Raw genomic sequence first — 23,106 nt, 5'->3', positions numbered from 1 at the left:
TTTGCAGAGAATCTCACTGGACTCTTTCCTTTCCCAGGAGAAGATGCCATCTTGCTTTTATTTATTTTGGAAATGAAATCATCATGCTAGAGGGTTTTTTTTACTTAATTAAAACTTCCTGTTATCCCAAATGCAGATGTGTGGTGGGTGTGAAAGGAAATTAGTGAGTAATGTGTGGTGGGACTCCCTTTCCTTGTGAATCCTGGCACCAATATGGAGGATAAGCTCAGAAAATTTGGTAGCTGGTGGTTGGTAGTAGATTTTGTAGCTGGGGACGGGAAGAGGGTCGATTTTTATTTTCACACAGACTACAAAGTATGTTTCAATAGGCTTGCATGTCTTGCCACATTCACAAGGCAGGATGAACACATGTCCACATAGCTCTGATTAAACACATGTTTTGAAGAACTGCCATGAGTCACAGTCAGGAATGTGTACTCAGCCATTCACAAGAGCACATCAGCTGGCGTACATTTACTACAAAAGTAAAGTGTGTTGATAGCAACACTGAAAACTGTCTGTCTGAACTGGCATAAGGACTGAGCCCACCCCTTCAAGCCTTCTCTCAAAAGTAACATGAACTAGTCATTCATGTGTCTTGCATCAGGAGCAATATAAAAAGATGTTTGGACACAACCCTATATGCTCTTTTATTGAGTATAATCAAATATACCATATGACTTCTGCTACTGTTTAATATACTTTGCTGTTCTAAAAAAGGAGGTGACCAAATAAAACCTTTACCGTATGAGCAGCAGCAGAAAGAGGTGTGCGCTGAACTGGCGTCCTCCTGTGACTGCGATTATCCCACAGCACAATCTGACCAGAGTAAGTGCCTCCGACAACCAAGTTTGGATGAAAGCGAGCGAAACAAACGGACATCACAGAAGACTGAAACGAAACACAGTAGACAACAACAGAAGGTTTTATTGCCATTGTTAAGTCACCATCTTTGGTGCCCTGTTTACAAAGGCAGGGCTTTTTGTACCACAGTTTTACCTGAACATGAAACTTAAAGTACACCGAACTTAAAGAGCTTAAAGTATGGATTGACTAGGGTTGCCAATCAGCAGCTGGCAACTGAAGAGAGCTTTGGGGGGGGGGACACACAGAGGTTGGCCATCAGCGCAACAGCATTCCCTCGCTTTCGGGGGGAAACATCAAGGTTCCAGTGATTCCTATTTTTCCATGGAAAACTTGGAATTGACATCACACCATTGTGCCAGTGCTATTTTTAAATTTATTTTTCACCCACTGGGCAATGAAGCAGTGGCAAGCAGCAGGGGTTGCTAGCAGAAGGTCTCTCACCATAGTAGGAGAACTGGCAACCCATTGAAAAGCGCTGGAAATGGGAAGAAAGTGATCAGGAAGGGCTGTCTGTAATGTTGGATCTGTAATGGCTCAGGCCTGATCTACATGTACAGCAGAACAGGGTAGGAATGAAGTGGTAAATTCCCACTACAACAGAGTTGGACTGTACCACGCCAGACTTCAAGTGGGGGAGAATGACATTTCTCGAATGCTTCCCTAAGTTAAAAACCTCCTATGAATGGAAAGCTAGAGAGCAAGCTGGACTTGAGTCTTCCAATGTGCTGTGCTATTTTTTCATTTGCAGAATTTTTTTTAAATGAGGGGGATTATTCAAAAGTGGTAAAGTACATACAGCAATCTCTGGCATCTCCCACTTTATTCTGCTAGAAGAAGAAGAAGAGAAGAAGAGATTGGATTTATATCCCGCCCTTCACTTGGAGTCTCAGAGCGGCTTACAAACTCCTCTCCCTTCCCCTCCCCACAACAGACACCCTGTGAGGTGGGTAGGGCTGAGAGAACTCTGACACAGACTGCTCTTTTTCAAGGACAGCTGTGCCAGAGCTTGTGACTGACCCAAGGTCACATCAGCAGGTGCAAGTGGAGGAGTGGGGAATCAAACCCGGTTCTCCCAGATTAGAGTCCGCACACTTAACCACTACACCAAACTGGCTCTCAAGGACAAGTCTCTTTCACACATGAAACCCACCACTTGACGCTGCAGTCACCAAAGGATGCACCATCCCTAAAGAACCATGCAATTCTTAGCAGAGCTGTACCCTCTGAAGGTAACTGAAGTCAATAGGCTAAGAAGGCTGGAATTCTACTTAAGATTATGCTGTTAATGACAAAAAAAAAAACCTGATGCATTCATTAACAGATTCTGAAGTAATCTTAGAAGACTGTACAAGTCTTCCTGACTTGCCTGCTCCCCCCCATTTTTTTACTGCACAAAACTTTCATGTGCTCTTTGGATGCTATTATGTCCTACTTCAACACCTTACCAACTAAGAAGTATTATCATTATTCAATGGTCAAGTGCAACATCTAAAAATGTAGTTTTCATCATTTTAAAAGGAGACCCTTTGTCAAAAGTGTATCTATAGGCATACTCATTGTGACAGGGGCACAGCAGCAAAGAGCACTTAAAATCAGCCACTGTGCAGCTGTCATTCCATTTCTACACGTTGCAACAACCCTCGAGCCCAGATCGGATGTATTATCATTTCATATCATAGCTTAAAAAGAGTTGCTTTAATCAGACTGCCACAGGATTTGGAACTAATGACAATCCTTGTACGAAATGGCAACAGGGTCAGGATTTTGAAAAAGCATTTTCTGCAGCACTGGATGCCAGCTCCAGCTGTTAGCTGAACTGGAGTTTTGACCAAAATAGCCCTGCTCATGCCACGATAATAAGGGTGTCTCTTTACTACTTTACTGCTTGGAGATTTCTATACCTCCCTGATTCAGGTACTCCTTTCCTAGAGCAATGACAAGTTCAGGGGAGCCTTTACGGTGTCTTCATTTGGAGGAAAAGGCACCAGAGACTCCTGAGATCCAGCAAGGAAAATCAGTGTAAACACCTGATACAGATTTGCATCCCGGTTGCAATGCTCGTACAGGTCTTGCTGAGCTGGATGGATGCCGCCACCAAGTCTGTATTTCTTTGGAGTACTTGGATGCCATCTCAATTCCATGACTGCTAATGTCTCCAGCATTCAAATACAGAAACATTTTCATAATTTAATTAGTGGACTGTAGCATTCAGTAAGAAATCCACCCAGGGGTCGTTTCATAGAAAAAGAGCTAGGGGGACTCATTAGCATAACTCATTAGCATATGCCACACCCCCTGACATCACCGGAAGTATGTCATAAGGCCACACACCCCGCCTCCAACGGTCCCGGCCGCCAGCGCCGGCCTTGCAGCTCCACTGCCGAGCCCCATGAGGGGCCCGTCGGTGGACCTGCAAGGCTGGCGGGAGTGCAAGGAAGCCCCGCGAAGGCCCTCCCTGGCCCCAGGCAGGCAGGGGTGGGGAGAGGCAGGGAGGAAGCAACTTACCCTCCCTCTTCTCCTGCCTCCTCCTGGCTGAATGAGGGCCGGAAGCGGGGCGGCTGGAAGCAGGGGGCGGGGCTTCGTCATGTGCCCCGCCCCCGTACCTCACCCAGGGGAACTGCGATCCCCCACGATCCCCCCGAAATGACCTCTGGATCCACCTGTGTAGTAGTGAGATGAAGGGCAGATGTAGCTGACAAATGCACTGATCAGGAGGAACAGAGAAAGCAGCCAAGCCTCTGCATGCCTGGATCCAGCCCCATCTCTTCAGCTTTCAAGTTCCACTGGAAGCGGCTAGGCATTCTCCATCATGCCTCGCCACACCTCCAGCTGAGAGCCTCTCTCTGCCTTGATGAGACCATCAGAGGGATAATAAGAAGTACATTACCTTCAAATGTGTCAAAATGGGTTGCATTGCATTGGAAAAGGTAATGAAGTGGGTCCAACCAGCTTTTCAACTGGTAAAAAAGGAGGGGGTCTCCTGTGACCACCAATAAGACAATGCTGGGGATCTTGGGACCTGCATGGACAAACACTATGGGTGATGGGGACTGTAGAAAGGTAAGGAACTAAGCAAGATTGAGTGGAATTGTTGGCTGGATCCAATCAAAGTCAATGCCTGCAATCAAGGTCAATGAAACCCAATGCAATATAAAGGTTAGAATGTTAAACCAACTTTTGAAACTCCTATTCTGATATTAAGCTTGCTGGGTAACCCTGGATCAGTCACTCTGTCTCTGCCTATCCTACACTCACATGGCTGGTGCAAAAAGAAAGTGGAGGAAGGGAGAATCATGCACACTGCTGCAAGCTCCTTGAAGGAAGGAAGGGATATAAGTGTGATGGAGGAAGGCCTTGAAGGGCAAGGAATCCTATTATTTAATCCACTCACCTGCCATAAGTAGCAATGGTAGCTCTGTATACAAACCACTGTATTCTGATTGGGTTACACTCTAGCTATCAAAATCTTGTACATCCTTGTAATACCAAGATAGCACAATGCTTATTTTGTTGCTTGCTTGGTTTGAAGGCATGTGAATGTTAATGGAGAACCAGTGTGATTGTAATGTACTCATCTCCAACCGCGTGCAAGGCTAGGTCTACACGTGGTCATGCAAAGCGTCTGAGCTTCGCTTCTAGAGACAATGGGCCAAGTGGATCCTAGCCCGCACCAACCCGAGGGATAGGCTCCTGGCTGAGAGCCTATGGAACTCTCGGCCACTGTAAATAACCTATCACTGGTGTGGGGGTGTGTTTTGGGTGTGGGCTTGAGTGCACATATAAGCTGGCCTGCGAGCCGGTAACTTTCGTCTTGATCTTCACCTAATAAAGTATGAGAGCTGAATTCACTAGCAAGTCTCAGTACATTTCAGTGATATAGTGGTTAGACTGCTGGACTAAGACCTGGGAGACTCAGGTTTGAATCCCCACTCTGCCATGGAAGCTTGCTGGATGACCTTGGGCCAGTCACAGACTCTCAGCCTAACCTACTTTGAGTCCCCATTGGAGGGAGAAAGGCAGGGTATAAATGAAGTAAATAGTAAAGAAATAAATATCCAGGATTCCTTGAAGCATCTGCTCGGTCACTGTTGGCAACAGAACATTGGTATAGATTAATTTTTGGTGCAGTCTAGAAGAAATCTTTTTCAAGGAGAGGAAGACTATGTTCTCATACACCACTGTGAGCAGCACTTACGGACCTGAACACTTTGATTCTATGCCTGGTAAGGCTGTTTTTTATTTTGGAAAATTAATGCAGGCCAGATTTGGATTAGTGATGGCACATCCCCTTAACCACAGATGGATATGCTCACAACAGATAGTCATTTGCATTATCTTGGTTAGGACGCCTGACCTCAGCCTCCACATCTGACATACACATGGTGAGTGAGAATTGGCTGCGTATGCTGGTGTTTGTGTATTGGGATGGCTTTCTGCCAGTTGTGGCTCAAACTCTTCTGGAGAAGGGTGCTAGATAAAAATTACTCTAATATGAGATTTAGATTTGCATTTGATGAAATCTCTTCTTCAAAATGTCAATCTCTGAGGCATTTTGTGGCCCACAAAATAGTATTTCATTTGTGGGTACTGGAAATTGGTTAAGTTCAAAAATATCTTTAGCTATCAACCCAGCAAACATCTAAATAAAAAGAAACTCAGTGCTGTTCTGTTCACAATTCAGGCTAAGAGAAGCATAGTGGACATCGGTGGTATCAAGCATGTAAAGTGCCTGCACTCTTTGAAAAAAACTAGTTGCCTTGGTTTTTTCAGGAGCCCTTTTAGATATTCATTTAACTCACCGGAATATTGTCGAATTGAACCAGACTCCAAAAAGTCAGTTTTCAGAAATAGGTTTCTGGGACCCCCCCAATAATTCACTCACTATGGAGTATACAGGATGAGTCTGGGGTCCCCACCCTGTGTTCTATATAACAAGCATACGTAAATTTCAGTTTCTGCAAAATTGCCTATGCACAATCCTCAAGTGCTGGAGAAGACTCTTGAGAGTCCCTTGGACTGCAAGAAGATCAAATCAGTCAATCCTAAAAAAAATCAACCCTGACTGTTCCCTGGAAGGCCAGATAATGAAACTGAAGCTCAAATACTTTGGCCACCAAATGAGAAGGGAGCACTCACTGGAGAAGACCCTGATGCTGGGAAAGATTGAAGGTAAAAGAAGACGGGGACAGCAAAGGATGAGATGGTTAGACAGTGTCATAGATGCAACAAACATGAAATTGAGCAAACTCCAGAGGACGGCGGAAGACAGGAAGGCCTGGTGGGAGCTGATCCATGGGGTCGCGAAGAGTCGGACTCGACTATGCGACTGAACAACAACAAAATCCTCAATTCAGATTATGACTCCATGTGGTGAAGGACTCTCCCCCACTATTTTCCTGGCCTAAAACACTCTGGGAATGGACACTATTTGGCCTGTTGGGAAAACCTGCAAATGTATATTTGGGTTTCCCCAACTTGTCAAATAGCATACCTCTGGTACTGTCACAGATTGGGAAAATGGTGCACCACAGTCATGATCCAAACTGAGCACCGAGCATACATGAACTAAGGAGAATCTGCAACTCATATGTGACTATTACACAGAGTGACGACTCTAAAACTAACTGGTAAATTTTGTAAAAGAGCAACTAAACAGGTTTTCTTACTGGGACTTTAAATACAGAACTGAGAGAGGGGTTGATAAAAAGTTGCATATGGACATTGCTTGGCTATCTAGGTTTATCTTCTAAGAGCTGTGGAAGGATGTTGGGAAGATTTAGGAGGGGGTCAAAATTATTTGTGGCATCAGAGAAAATCCAACTTTTACTAAAAATAAAAACAGTTGATAGACTTTGTGTAGATTTGTTTTTTTTAAAAACGAACACTTCAAACCAAATGTCAAAATCCTATTTAATTAAAAAAAGGAAGTTTATACTTCCATATGGCATGTGTTGACATTTATTCCTTTGATTTACAAGAGTATGGACTTGAGGGAGCAGATTGCTTTATTCAAGAGAAATAATACGGGGAAGGAGGACAACTTGACAGGAACGAGTGTAGGCTGCCTTAACTTCAGTGCTTGTTAAAACATGAAGGATTAATGGTAAAAAGGGAGGGGAGAATTGTGAATGTCTCCAGTTGAGGATCTTCAAAAATGTTTGGGGTTTCTAAGAATGTCTCAGGCAACCACATGAAAAGAGACTCAGCCACACGACTCTCTAAATCCAAAACTGGTACCGTTCTACTTATACCATCAAACCAACTGACTTGAAATAGAGCCACAAATTGAATTTATTTTTATTGAAAAAGTACTAACTTCTTGAAAGGAGGCAAGTGGTGTGTCAGGAAACCCAGAGACTTCAGGGCAAGTTTATAATGCAGGTATGCAGCTCCTGTTCACAGCCACTGTCTCTCTGTTCTGTGGACTGCCGGATCCCAATGGCTGCATTTTCTAAAAGGCAGCTATTTTCTTCACTTAGAGACAGTTAAAAATGGAAGAGCTGCATCCACAAGTAGGCAGACGACAAACCAAGTGCATGAAAGGAACAACTGCTCATGTTTGCATCTGTGAATCATCCATAAAGAAAATGCTTCAAAGTTACAGTTTTTGGCTACGGTTGGCTTTAAAATTTAAGCTATTTAACAATAAAGAAAGGTATTTAAAATGCTTTACATACATTTTTTCAGACTTCCTTATAATAACAAAGTAGTCTGGTAGTATTCACACCATATAGATAGGGGGAGGGGTTGAGACTGAGAGAATCATTGTTTGTCAAACAGCACCAGATTGGTTTATCACCAAGGTAAGAGCTGAATCAGGAGCTTCTCAACTCTCCCTTTTACCCTACACCATATTGACATCTGTAGGAAATGATTCATTTTAAAGGAACGGAATACCTAAATGGCACACATAAAAGGGCTTCCTTTGGTCACAAGGAGCTCGACTCAGGAGCTGGATGCAGAGTTCTCTCAGCCCCACCCACCTCCCAGGGTGTCTGTTGTGGGGAGGGGAAGGGAAAGGAGTTTGTAAGCCACTCTGAGACACCTTTGGGTAGTGAAGGGCGGGGTATAAATCCAATCTCTTCTTCTTCTTCTTCTTTGATGTGACACCCATCCCTGCAGACATGCCACCATTTTAAAAATAAATTGCCACTGGGACTGTTTCAGCTTGGGAAAACGACATGGGGGGGAAGGCGGGAGGCCCACTTCCCCCCAGTGCCACAGTCCCAAACTGAACTGAACCACTGCAGGCTGTGTGGCTGCAGGAAAAGAGAGCTGGGTCTTGGAAACCCAGACCCAGCTCACTAAAAAAAATCTTACACAGTTTTTGGCCTTGGAGTATTGTAGTAGGACATGGGAGACCCAGGTTCAAATCTCCACTTGCTACCCAAAATAGTCTAATTAATAAGTTGGTTGATTGGGGAATTTAGCTTTTAGCAAGAGGGGTAACTTTAGATCTTTTCACCTGTGTATACGGGGACATACAAATTCTAACTAAGAAATAAGGATTGTAGCAGGGAATAGAGATGAGAGTAGGCTATATTTACGTCTCTAGAAGTTACAGATCCACAGAACAGGAGGGTGACCAGCATTTGGTGTGTGTGGTTGACATGGGGGGGGGGAACACACACACTTAATGGGGGTTGGGTCCCCTTGATATAGGAAAACTGTGCTTTGAAGCAGAAGAAGAAGAAGAGAAGAGATTGGATTTATACCCCGCCCTTCACTTGGAGTCTCAGGGTGGCTTACAAACTCCTTTCCCTCCCCCTCCCCACAACAGACACCCTGTGAGGTGGGTGGGGCTGAGAGAACTCTGACACAAACTGCTCTTTCAGGAACAGCTGTGCCAGAGCTTGTGACTGACCCAAGCAGGTGCAAGTGGAGGAGTGGGGAATCAAACCCGGTTCTCCCAGATTAGAGTCCGCACACTTAACCACTACACCAAACTGGCTGATACCAAATGTGAAGTACTGCTTTACTAGGCTAGGTGAAGAGAGGGCCAGGTGAAGAGAGTGACTTAATTAAAAGAAAACAGTCACTTCTATGTATAACCAAAATGAAGTTTGTTTCCCTAATATATCCACTGTTATACCTCTTTGGGGTGAGAGGAGTGTCTTGTGAATCAGCCCTTTGGATCACTTACCAAATACTTTTCTCATGCTGGTTTCCTGCTTGGCATTTAGGGTCACACTCAGGTCAAGCAGTGTCTTGTAATCATGATATCTGGAGTGATTTTTATATATGAAGAGTGTATGGTATTACTTCCTTTGTGGAAAACCAACTGCCCATCTGTAGAATGGTGCTGACTGCTAATATACCCTGTCATGGAAGCTTTCTGGGTGACCCTGGAACCATCACATATACTCTCAGCCTAAACCTACTTCATAGAATTGTTGTGAGGATAAAATGGAGTCAAGGAGAGTAATGTAAGTCACTTTGGGTCCCCAATGGGAGAGAAAGGGGAGGCATAAATGAAGTATATAAGTACGTAAATAAATATGCAAATACAGAGTTTTCTTAATTTGTATGGGACAGCAGAGTCAGAGCTTTATGATTTTCCACCTTATGGTCAGCAAACATACTAACAGGTCCTATACAATTCTGCAGTTCTGAAGTTACTGAGTTTGGATGACAACTGTAACATACAGAACTAGAGAGTTAGGAGGCCCTATTGGCCATCACTCACAACACCTTTTCAGTGCAGGAAATCCAAGTTCAAGTGTTCCTGACAGCTGTCCAGCATCCACTTGGAAACCTCCAACGAAGGTGGGTCCATCTCCCCCCCCCTCGGTAATTGGTTCCATAGGAAGTTTCTCCTAATATTCAACTGAAATGGCATAGATATAATTTTGTTTTGAATCTCAAGAAGAAATTCCATACCAAAGGGTAGATGTACACGTCTCTCTGAGGACTTCTAACACTCTTTAAAACCACACAATCAAACTAAAGCACGACATGGGGTACCAATAATAGCTTCACCTTCCCTCCTTCTGTCACTCCTATCTCTTGTTTGACAGGCTCGCTGGTAGATCAAACATTTCAAACATGCAGCTTTCTTTTTCAGAAGACAGCAAAACTGGAAAGCACTCAAAACTATGGAAAATATCCTACTTTGCAACATTTTATTTATACCAAGTCCTGCTTTTTACATGTTTGAATTTGCAGCCTGTTCCCTGATGCAAATAAACATCATTTGTGTTATTAAAAAGGGGGTCAAAATGCTCCATTCTCACTCTTCATTTTTGTCAAAAAAGATTTGATTGAACTCAGCATCTGATGTTAAAAGGGTTAAGTACAACACAGGTAGCTACAAAGGAAGCTCTTTGAGCCTGTTAATGAACTCCATTCTGCCCTGGCAGGATCACCCTCCTTTTAAATAAGTGGTAACTCAATCCCTGTTTTAACTCAGTTGTGTTTGGGCTTCCTCCAAGTCAAAGAACTCAGTGTGATAAATCATAATGAATTGTCTGTAATAATTCACAAAGTGTCTGTAACTCAGCTAAAAGGTTTTGGAATCTGGCTTTACAGTTCTAAATATTTTACTCTTCATTTCTCACTGAACGTAAAGAAACATGCATACTCCATCCTAGCGCCTGCTTTACTGCAAACAAAGATAAGAAGTTTTCATCAGAATTGCATGGCATAAGAATCCTAACTTGCAAGTAAAAATACTTGTGAATATTATTTGCCAGTGAGGTATCATACAAATGGCAAGTTATTGGATGGATAAGGAAAAGGATTTCTTATGGGGAGAGGAATTCCTGAGAAACCAGGGGTGCCTCCTTAAGACGACACTGTACATTTTCTAGTAGGATACTGTGGTTCTGGGCCTGTCACTCAGAGCTCCCCACAGCTATTGGCACCTCACACCCTGCCACCGTACTTCATTATGACACAGCACGTGCATTTCAATAAACATACATGGCATCTGAGCTCAGTGTACTAGGAGCACCCAAAAGGTGCAAGAATGACGAAGGACCAAAGAGGGTAGCATGGTGTCCTGATTAGAGTGTCAAACTAAGATCTGAGCCGGGCAGGTTTGAATATCCTTTCTCCCATGGATGGTCACTGAGTGTCAATGGGCCAGTCATGATCTCGCAGCCTAATCTACTCCACAGGCTTGTTGTTGTGAGGATAAAATGGAGGGGGAGAGAATGCTATGATAAGCCTCATTGTTGATCTCATCAGCGGGAATGATAGAATGGACATAACAAATTAATGTCCTTTAGGTCCCAGAAAAACAGCAGGCGACATGTTTTGTTTGCAATGAGAAGTAAGGGCTGCAATAAGAATGGCTCCTTTCCACACATAAATTAACAGCTTCAGTCCCTGGCATCTACCATTAAAAAACCAAAAGCAGATGGGGAAAAACCCTCTTTGTTCACAACCCTAGAGATTTACTACCATTAAGAGGAGACAGAGGAGAACTAAACAGACCAGTTCTCTAATTACACAGCATAATATAATCATGGTGTGCAGGCTTTTAAACTACACAGAACTCTTAATCAGGCAGAATGAAAAGATAACTAAATGAATACAACAAATGAGCATATAGGCATAAGAGAAATGCATGCCTCAAAAGCATAAAGTGTTTATTTAGTATATTCCACACTCTCCAGAATGTGCCTGAAGCAGCTGCATATCAAAGCTGATCTAAGAAAAATAGTATTGTATCTATTTTGCATTTTTTGTTGTTTAACAAACAATTGTTACATTCCAGCACCTGAACATAACACACTCCTTGGAACATGTGGCTTGTTGCTCTCTAGTTCTGCCTGTGGACCAAAATGGACATGGAGGGCCTCCAAATTACAGGGCTAATGAGTTTACAAACGACTTAAACACCCGCTGATATCATCCAAGTCCTCCGCTGAACAAAGTTTGATTGAACCTTAAGACCTTACCAATGATCAGGGCAATTTTAGCAAGTAGCCCAGAGAAAAATCTAAGGATAGATAAGCACATGTTTACGTTTCTTGCTTTACCCTAATTGTTTCTAAGCAATTGACATTTTGTGCTCTTCAGTCTGTGTCACTTGAGCACACTTCTATCAGTTTACTGTCAAAATAATTACAGTAATCTCTTCTTATCTTTTGGATTTAATTATAGCTTGGAGGGAAGACTGACAGACTATTATATTTGCCCAAAGCCATCCCTTCCACTAATGTATCATTTACAAGTCAAGTCTGTGGGTAATTAGAAATAATCTAAAATTAATTGACTATTGCATCGAGCCATGTTGATCATTTGGGAGATAAGTACAGGTAAGTAGAACCACAGCAGAAGACCTTTGAACACCACAGCATATACTACCACTTGGAAGAGGGTAGCTGTAAAGTCCAATGCAGATGCTAATGACAGCATACAGAGGTCGAATTGTACCTGTACACAGGTAGATGCGAGTGGGATCACATCCACTAGCCCAGACAACTGTGCATTCAGCAGAAGGTCTACATGCATACTTAGGCTACTGATATTGTGACTGTCAAAATGCAAAAAGCAGCATTCTCAGTAATATTATATTGCGATGTATATAGGGCTCCCTGAAAACATGGTGCACAGTTTTAACATCTGTATAAGGCCTGATCAATAACAGCCAGTTCCAAAAAGTAGGGAAAGTGAAAACAGAAGATGGTTTGTGGGGTGTCAGTCACTCCAATTGGCTGGGACCAAGTAGATGATATTTTAATCTAATTTTTGTTACATTTCTTTAAGAAAGGAATACACATTTTTAAAAGTAATTTAGGGTTAACATGGATTAATTCAGTTGAAAAAGAGGGAAATTGCTTGTGCTTTCCTGTATCTTGGGATGCCTGTGTGAAAAAGGTGGCCACTCACTGCTGTGGCTTGATTTACCTCATGTAGGTTTTTGCACTAGCTACTTAAACAAGGAAAATAGACTGAGATTGTAAGTAGCCATGCTGCTCCCAATACAATTCCAAAAACAAAAATCAAGTAGTACCTTTAAGATAACCAAAATATCACAAACCACTTTTGGGTTCTGTGGAAATAACTATTCCAAATGTGGACGCCGGCTGCATACAAGAAGAGTTTCTCAGGATCCTGCCCCAATACTGAAAACCTGCACAGCCATATAATTCACCCATGTGGAACATCACTCTATCACTGTCACAGCATCAGAGGCTGAATGGGACTGGACCTCAAACAGGAGAAACCCAACAAAATAGGAAGGGAACCATCAACAGTGCATTGTTACAAATTCATTGCTGATGGATGTCTTAATTCAAATATTTCTTTTTCCAGCCATCCAGAATCACATGGCAAGCACGAGAATAAATGTTAACCATGTTCTGCATGATAAAATCTTCAGCCATTTGTTGCATGTCCATGAACAATAAGAAACGGCAGTGCAAAGGAGAAGGTTTAACCACAAAAATACTAAACAAATTTGTTATACAATCTGTCAAAATGAATTCAGGATGGATCTTAATCCAGACTTAATAAATATTATTTTATGGATGATGAAAATATTTTGATTATTCCAATAAGAAGGTTTTTTCCCCTTTTCAAGAAAAAAAACACTTTCACTTCCCACATTACACATTTGCTTGCCAATTCTTCACTATGTTGTTTTGATTTTAAATCTCTGCAGAAATGCCCACACAGTGTCATACCTAAAATAATTTCAAATATAATTTGACTATATAGGTATATACGTTTGCATATTTACTTTTACCTTCAAATTGTGTATTCACTAATGTATATTCTCTATTTTCAATCAGGAAGTCCCACACACAGACACAACAGGTGACACAATATACAGGATGGGAGGAAAACAGAGCAAGAGGAGTTTTTCAACTATTGCATGAAAATCCTGATGAGATATGCAGGAAACTGGGGGGGGGGGTGTTAGAAGAGAACCCAGGCATTAGGTACAAGTTCCTGAGTTCAAAATTTCCCCTTCCATAGATGGAGATGGAATACTTGTAAAGGATCTAAGATCAATGCCGTACATGTGGATGGTCTACTTAATGCTATCCTTTACTGCATTAGTTTCAAGGGAATATACATTTCGATCTATGTCTGGATATTGGGTTGAAACTATTGCACTGTAGATAGCCATCCATTCTGGGATGTACATTTGGACACCTACCCACACCCAGCATATTTCATGGGTCTATATTTGTATTTATACAATTTGAAATAATTTTGCTAAGATTCTTGTAGGTACTGCTTTACTTGCACTGTCACTTCACCTTTCTCGCTGAGCAATCTGGAGAATAAAATTCTGTTATTTGGATAAAACTTGTCCTAGTGAATCGTGATCATGTCTTTGCATGGATTGTGTATCTTTTCAAAGATTAACCAACACCCAGCCATAGAAGAATGGAAAACAGAAAAAGAAACAAAGCACAAATCAAACTTAAAGAAGAAATATAATCACAAATGCAGGTAATAGCTTTTTTCTTTTGAGGATTAGTTATTACTATGGAACTTGACATGAGGCGTCAGGTCCCAGTTACTGTCACTCCAATTAAAACATCAGTTTGTCTAGACATTTGAAAAACTGAGCATATGAAGCAACTGTTCTAACCATGCTAACTTCACTGGTTATAGTTATGTGCAAACTTTTTTAAAAAATTCAGATTCAGAGTTCTTATGTAAATACTGGTTGGCTTCAGATTCCACTTGTCATGGCAAATCTGACAAATATGTGGCTTAGATTTACAAATTTATTATGGCCCCTGGTAGTTCTAAGGAAGACTGGCATGGATGTGCCTTTCCACCTGCCCACTTGATTGGTACACTGCACATGCACCTTTTGTTGCACACAACTGTCTTTGGATTGCAGCCCATAAACTCCATGGAAACCCATACAAAATACAGTCTATCTGGTAGACAAATTTCTACAGAGAATGTGTATGTTAAAGTGCATTCAAGGTTGTATATATTCCTTAAGTTCCTCCTTCCTCCACATTCATTCATTCATTTGGATTCAAACCCTTCAAAGTTGGCTCCTGGCAGTCCCATATGAAAAAATGATCCTGGGGTGGCGTGGGCTCCAGAAACCTTCTGCGGGTTCTGCCGATCTCATGTACAATGCTCAATAGAAGAATGGAAATGTTGGTTCTAACAGCTACAATCACTTGTTTGGGGTGGGAGGCACTGAGCTAAGACATCCCATTAGAACATTATAGGCTGCAGTCAGAGGACAGGCTTAACGCAGTCTGGCCACACTTCTAATGTCATCAGGGTCTTTTTCACTGAGAGCTTTCTTCAGACATCCCACCCTTAACCAGTGCACACCATGGTTGACCATTCAGATTATTGCCCTGTGGTAACCACAGAGCGGTCAGGCAAGTGGCATCCTTTTTGTTTTTCACGTATGCGCACAAGCACATAGCTGAAACACCAGCTCCTTTTTGACAGCTCCACAATCCCTCTGCCAAGTACTGTGAACATTAGTTCCTATACAACTGTATTTCTTTGCCAGAAATCAATCCCTTTCCCACCTGATCTTACTCCCTTTCCCACTCATTTCATACAGATGTTTTCCCTTTTTCTCCCCCCATAGAGCTTCCAACCTAAACAATATTATGAAGTGGCTTGGAGTAAAGTTCCAGGAGCAGAATCCTGGCAGTTGAGCCTAAATAGGGACTATTTCCACCACTGTCCCACCCCAAAAAATGGCAGACAGAGGCTTTCCCCCCTTGAATTTATCACTCAAAAACTATCCCCACCCCCAGGGGCTCCCAATCCCACCAAATCATTGTGGCACATAAACACCAGCAGTGCCTAGCAATCCTGTGATGCAGATCCACTTATGCGCATATTGCTGATATTTAAAAGGAGCAAAAATGGAAGAGAAGGTTCAGACTTCCCTTCTGGCTTGAGACCACGATGGAGAGTTCAGACATCTGGAAATGTGGGGTGAAATCAGACAGTCCATAAACCTCAGACTTTCTCTGGTATCACAAAACCCCAATTTGGGGACAGGTGAGAACAGGAGGCCGATGACTGGGGAATGGGATACAGACGATGCTATCTGATCATACATTTTAAATCCAGAAGGGAACCACAATGACATCAGATCAAACAAGCTCATCTGATTGTAGCCAAGAAGAAACTGCTGGATCAGACGATTGGTCCATCTAGTCCAGCATACTGTTTCACACAGCATCCAACTAGTTGCCTTGGAGGGTCAAACAAGCAGGACATAGACAAGAAGGCTCTCCTCTTGCCCTTTACAGGTGATTTGGGTTATCAGTGCTAGCAATGCAGGTCATCCACCTTGACTAGTGTGTGCAGAAATGATTATGCAATCCAATATGATATACTATCATATTCCGCTCTTCTCTTCCGCCAGGCTTTTGACTAGGAGCCGCCGCCACCACTACCACCACCGCTCCAGTACAGAGCGATACCGCCGGAGGGCCAGGTAACATCTATTTATGGCCCTAGCTCTCCCCTTCTGTTATGCAAGATGGAATTGAATTTTAAATTGTTTTATCTATTTTATATACTGTATGCACTTAGTGTCTTGTGTAAGCCGCCCTGAGCCCGTTCACGGGGAGGGTGGGGTATAAATACAATGAAATAAATAAAAATAATAATAAATATATGTTATCTCTGGATTGGTATTATGTTTTTATACAGTCCTAAACATTGCTGCCAAATTTCGTAGAATTGCTGTGCCTTGGTATGCCAGTTGATAGCTTTGTAAAGTTAGATCATTAGAACTGGACCGAATTTTTAAATTATATTGTTTTGGACTATACAGTTCTGCTTATGTATTTTATTTGTGAAAGGCACTAACTTATAATATGTTCATTGACAGGAGGTGCTGTAGAAATAAAAGTGATTAATGATTAAATAGTATTATTGAGATAGGTAGATTTAAGGTAAATGCTGTGTCTTTATACAGCACAGTGCTAATACATTCCAATTTTCAGTTTTCATGTGGCGAATCCATATGCTACCCCCTTTGTTAATTTCTTAAAGGGTCACTGCCCCTCTGTGAACAATCTTCCAGCGAAAATTTCAATACCTTAGCTAGTGATTGAATGCTTTTAGCTTCACTTTACAGAATGTATGGGGTATTAATCATCATTAAATTAATGTTGTTCTTATACAAAGATTCTTTTTCGGGAAGTCAGTTGCCAGCTCTCCTGCTGTGGGGTCAGTGGGTGGGAAGCTGTTGATTTTAGACCCGGAGTAGCGGACAGTTGGAGCCAAGCTTTTAGTGATGGATCCCTTGGCTTTTGGGCAAGCTGCAGCATTTGAAAGGAGTAACTGTTCTCCATCCTGTGCCAGATAACACAGTGTGATGCTCCACTGTTCTCAGAAGACTCCCACAGAGGAAACATACATAAGGTAAAACCATTGACGGGAAATTAGGCCAACTGCACTCTCTATTGAAAGGAAAATGTACAGAGAACTCGGTTACAAGACAAATTATGCAAAAGTTGTGCTAAGTTAGGTTTATCATATACTCTGTGTGTGTGTGTGTGTGTGTGTGTGTGTAAGTGCATGGTGTTTTCTACTGTTTTATGAGACAGTCCATTCAGAGACTGATGTTTGCTGCAGCACTGTGAGGTTCCCAATTCATACAGATATCCATGGGTGTAACTGGAAATAGCCTCAGGTGCAACTGCAAGTAGCCCTGCCCTGGGCTTAATTTCTAACAAAACACTACAGAGGGCTCCCACCTGCCTTGAAGCTTCATGGTCCAGCAATCCCAATTCCAGTTGTATGAGTAGCCTCGCTTGGGCTCCTCCTGATAGTACCTTAGTAGGAGAGATAATTTCAAATTTCTCACCTCCTCCTATTTTATCACACCCCTTTTGACTTTGCCTCTCCCTTGTGCAAACAGAACTTGCAAGGCTTTGTTTTTGCACCATTTCCTGATTCTTGAGACCAATTTTTTCTTACAAAATTTGCACAATTTTAAATATAATTTTTGAATATAGCTGGAATAAATTGTTGTAAAAATTACACAAATTGAAAATACCTGCAATAAAAATGGATGTACCAAAAACACAACAACATATGAAAACAAAACAGAGTGGGGGGAAATTTGTGCTTCATACATCCCTACAGGCAGCATGGGAACACCGTGAATGTCTTTCCTCTGCTTTCCTATTACATGGAAGTGTTCAGTCAAACAGTCCCTTCCCTTGCCAACCCATTCTGAAACAATGTTGTTCACATGATCTGATGTTATCACGGTTACAGATGAAAGATGCACACCAGTGCAGGTCTTCCACATTTAAGGCAAACATGGCAAAGAACACTTTCTTTAGAATAGACATTTTGTCAAATGAATCTCATCTTGTGATGCTTTTCAAAAATTCTTCAGGGTTTACTGACATCTAGAGTAGGTCTGTTAGATGAGGAGCTGGTGGTAATTCAGTCTGATACTTTTACAAGATCCATTCCTAATTAAAATCTCTCTGATCCATTCTGACTTGGATGCCAGTTTGAGAATACAAGCTGAACTGAGGATTTCAGAAGCATACTTCTTGTAATGCTTGTATGGATTATTTTAGACTGATCGTTACTTTGACTGATATGGACAATCTTTGGATTTTGAAAGCCAGTAAGCCACCGTCTGTATTCTTACCCTTATGACACAGGGGGGAAATGAAAACCCAAGTGACCAAGAAAATAAATACAACTTTAGTTCAAGGTCATTTTCCAAGAGATCTGAAAAGAGTGGTTGCACAGCCTCTGTTGAGCAGTCCTCCCTGGATAAGGAAAACCAGGTAAATTATAGACTAGTGTCTATATCTGCTGTTTTAGGTAAGGTAATAGTTGGTAGTATAAGACTTTCTCCCTTGATACTTTTCAATCTGGTTTCTGGACAGACAAGTGGGGTCCCACAAGATTTGCGCGGGGGGGGGGGATCCCATCTCCTCCCACAGCGCCCTCCAGCAGCTGCCTCCAGGTGCAACGTAGAGTCCTGGGCTGTTTGGCAGCCACCACCAGGCCGGGTGCGGCCCCTGGGCTCCCCTTGGCTATGCCGCCAATAGGCCCAGCATGGTGTCCTGGGCTGAGGGCTGCTGCCAACAGGACTGGCGCAGCCCTCAGGCTCTCTGGTAGCCACCACCAGTCCTGGCACAGCCCCCAGGCTCTCCCTGGACGGCGCTGCTGCTGTTGGGCCCAACATGGCTCCCAGGCTGCACTGTCGACAGCAGCATGCTCAGCATGGCTTCCAGGCTTTGCCAGTGGCATGTCCAGTGCAGCTCCCAGGCTGCACCGCCAGCAGCATACCAAGCATGGCTCCTGGCCTGTGTGGCCATTGCCAAGCCAAACACAGAGCCCTGGGCTGGGTTGCTGCTGGGCCAAGCACAGCTCCTGGGCTATGCAGCTACTGCCGCCAGACCCAACATGGACCCCGCACTGAGCCATGGCACCACTGCTGTTGACGGCCAGAGGTAAGTGTGTTCTCTGCACAAGCTTTTTTTTGGGGTTAAATCCCCCGATGTATTTTAAAAAGATTTTTCTGCAAACTTGGGAAGTTCCCCAAGTTTACTGGAAAATCGTCTTAGCCTCCGTGTGGCCCCGATCCGCATATGTCGTTATCCGCAGATGGGGGCCATGGGTGGCTATTAGAATATAAGATAATGTGTCATACAGCTTTAGCTGCACTAGTATATAATATGTTTGGCTACAAATGGATAAAAGTAAACTCTTTGCTGACAATTTTGAAAAAGTGTAGTATGACAGAGTTTCAAACTACAATCAGGATTCAAATCTCCATTCTGCAGTGAAGCTCATCATGTGACTGTGAACATAACCTAACGCAGATGGTTGTTGGGAGGATAAAATAGGTGAAAGGACTATATATACAGTGCTCTGATCTCCTTGGAGGAGGGGTGGGGTAAAAGGCAAATAAGTAAACAGTTAGAACTACAGGCCACATTGGATATGGTTTATCATATCACTCTATCAAACCACTTAGAACAACATTTCACACTTTCTGGCACCACTTTATACTGGTTTGGGTCTTGTCTATCACACAGATGGCACAGAATTTCCTTGAGAAATGCCAGCTCAGCATCATAGGAATTGTCCTGTGGTGTACCTCAAGACTCAGTGTACTCCCCTATGCTCTTTAATATTTGAATGAGATCATATGGAATTTTGGAGTTGGCTGTCATCAATGTGTTGATGACACCCAGTTATGTATTTCCTTGTCTAAACCTCCAGATGCAGCTGTCTCTGTTCTGAATCAGTGCTTGGATGCTGTGGTCAAGTGAATGAGAGTGAAGAAGCAGAAATTAAATTCAGACAAAAAGCATATGTTCTTGAAGGGATAGATCCATTTAGGTTTAATGGGGCTAAATTGACTATGTTAAATTAAATAAAGAATTTAGAAGTTGCTCTTGGACCCAGCTTTGTGTTTTGAAAGGCAGGCTGAAATAGTTGCTACAAGCTCTTGTGCTTTCTTAACTCTGCTGATCTATCCATACCCATCCATGCTTCTGTAGATTCCTGACTGGACTACTGTACCATGTGCTTTGTGGGCCTGCCCTTGAAGGTAACTTTTGTAGAATGCAGCAGTCAGCCTTTCAGCTAGCATTTAGTGTAAGGCACATTTTAAAAATGTATTTAAAACATTTCAATACTACCTTTCCACCCAACTCAGGGCCCCCAAGACATTGAACATTTCAAACATTAAAACAGCATGGTAGACAGACAGATAGATGTTTATGTATACACACAAATATATATGTATAGATATATTTGTGTGTGTATATATATAGTGGGCCGCGGTGGCTCAGAGGTTAAGATGCTGAGTTGCAGACTGGAAGGTACGTAGTTTGGCAGTTCGAGACCCAAGTGCAACTGCCAACCTAGCAGTTCAAAAACAAGAAATTGCAGGTTCCTTGCCCGGCTTCCGGTCTGGCTAAGATGGAGGACTGAAGTGTTTCGCGATCGTGCGAAGCGAGCGACGGCCACTTTTGACAGTTTGGGCAATACACAGCCCAACGCATCACTCCCCAGCGAGGGGGGGGGGACAAGCAGGCAGCAGCGCCCTAGAGGGAGTGTGAGGTTGGCGTAATCCAGCTTCGGAAGAAGCTGAATTGGGCTTTGACCTCCTCCCACGAAGAAGGCAAGTGCCAAGCAACTCTATAGTGGCCGATCGAGCCGGATTACCGGCATAAATTCTTCGTCAGCCGACCTCTTTGAAGAAGGACAACAACTGTGAGTTAAAAGAAACAATGCGAAACCCGTTTTGAACGTGCTAGATAACAAAAACGTGCCGCTTACCTGAACTGAGTTTGGAGTCAATTTGAATTAAGCGGTTGAGCGGAAAATGAATAGTAAATCCCAGAAATCCGATTCCGGAGAGAAAAAAGTTGATTGAAGCCTTTAAAAACTGTAAAAACGCTTATTGTTTAACATTCCTGTGGTGAAGATGGAGCCGTGTGCGCAACTGTAAAATCGAAACTCACGAACAATAGCGTGGGAAGAGCAGGCTGGTGTCACAAAGAAAGAGGTCCGTGTGAAACATCCAGGAAGTTGAATTCCTAGACGGGCATTAGCGAAAGGAAGACAGTGGAACTTTTAAAGGTGCCGGACCGGAAGTGAGTTTTATGCGGAAGGAAGGGCCTGCAAAATACCAATCTGACCTACTCTACATGAAATTACCATAGAGAAGTTGCGCCCGACATTTTGAGGAGGACTTCAACTAAATTTGCTTTTTTAATATATTTCTAAGGGTCTTTGGAAAGCGTAAACAGAGAGGCATGGAGGACTAAATCTTATCATCTAGAAGAGTGCTTTATTTTGCGAATCTGTGAATTGGAAAGAAATCGCCAAGACGGAGACCAGGAGAGGCAAGAAAAGAGCCGACTCAGACCCAGAACTTAAACCGGTTGTGAGACCTAGGATTGGATCTACTTCAACCCCCAAAATGTCAAGGTAAAGAGAGAAAAAAGAGATGCAAGCCTCCATGGAAGCAATGGAGAAGAGAATGACAGAGGCAATACAAGCCATGGGGGAGCAGATAGAAAAAACATTGGGGGACCAACTGGAGAAGCAAACTCAGATTCATCTGAAACATCTAGAAGAAGTCCAAGAGAAGAACATAACAGCATTGAAGGAATTGGTTACTACAGAAATAACTTCAATCAAGCAAGAAATGGAAGGAGTTAAGAAGGATGTTCAAGCAAATGCAACCAAGACTACAGAGACAGAGGAGAAGATACAAAAAATAGAAGAGAAACAAGATTCTTTGACTCAACAAATTACAAGATCAGAGACAATGATGGAGTTCAGAAGGATGCAGACTCATCTGAGATTCAGAGGCATTAAGGAAACAGAGAATGAGAACTTAAAAGAAAAAATGATGGAAGTGATAACGGCTTTTCTGGGCGAGGAGGAAGGGTCAATGGACTCAGACTTTGATTTGATTTATAGAGTGAACTCCAGAATTGCAGAAAAGAAGAATTTACCAAGGGATGTAATTGTACAATTTGTAACAAGATCAATAACAGAGGAGATATTCAAGAAGCAATTCAACGTCCCTTTTGTAATAGAGGGAAACAAAATTATGGTGATGAGAGAACTCCCAAGAACAATACTGCAAGACAGGAAAAGGTATAAATCCTTGGCGGACAAACTCAGAGCTTTGAGCATCAGATATAGATGGGAGATTCCACAAGGTTTATCCTTTACGTATCAAGGTGGGAGGATTCAGATCAGATCGATGATGGACTTTTATAAATTTAAGGCGGACAATGCGGACGTCTTTGGAGAACTTTAAAATAAAACGCATAATGGAGTACAAATTGTTGTCATGGAATGTTAATGGATTAAATTCACCAAACAAGAGGAAAAGAATCAATCATTGGATACAGAAACAGAAATGCAACGTGATATGCTTGCAAGAAACACATATTAGAAAACAGGATATAAAATATTTAAAGAATGCTTTATTTGGAATTGAATTTTGTTCTGCGGCCTCAAACAAGAAAAAAGGAGTTGTGACATATGTGAAGAAGGAGTTACAACCTACAGAAATTTTTAAGGACATAGATGGCAGATACGTGGGTGTGGAATTAATGATTCAGCAGAAAAAAACATTGTTGATCAACGTGTACGCACCCAATGGAGCAAAGGAAAAATTTTTTAAGGATATAACTGACCAATTACAACAATTGACTTATGAGCAAGTTATTATGGCCGGAGACTTTAATGGGACAATAGATCGTCTAGACAGAAAACCACAAAAGGACAACGAATTCAGCGGAAAATTGCCAAAGAATT

General features: G+C 42.4%; 1 protein-coding gene across 1 annotated transcript in view; it reads right to left on the bottom strand.

The window, feature by feature from the left end:
* The window catches only part of DYNC1I1 (dynein, cytoplasmic 1, intermediate chain 1), a gene marked incomplete at its 5' end in the record, with an annotated part of 137,295 nt that overhangs the window by 63,381 nt on the left and 50,808 nt on the right, over nt 1-23,106 (bottom strand). The window contains one exon of the mRNA XM_015410934.1: nt 745-891. Within this exon, the coding sequence (XP_015266420.1) occupies nt 745-891 (147 nt within the window). The remainder of the gene's footprint in view (nt 1-744; nt 892-23,106) is intronic.

Source organism: Gekko japonicus, unplaced genomic scaffold (genome assembly GCF_001447785.1).
Source record: "Gekko japonicus isolate JY-2015 unplaced genomic scaffold, Gekko_japonicus_V1.1 scaffold231, whole genome shotgun sequence".
Lineage (NCBI taxonomy): Eukaryota > Metazoa > Chordata > Lepidosauria > Squamata > Gekkonidae > Gekko > Gekko japonicus.
This window is presented reverse-complemented; position numbering and strand designations above follow the sequence as displayed.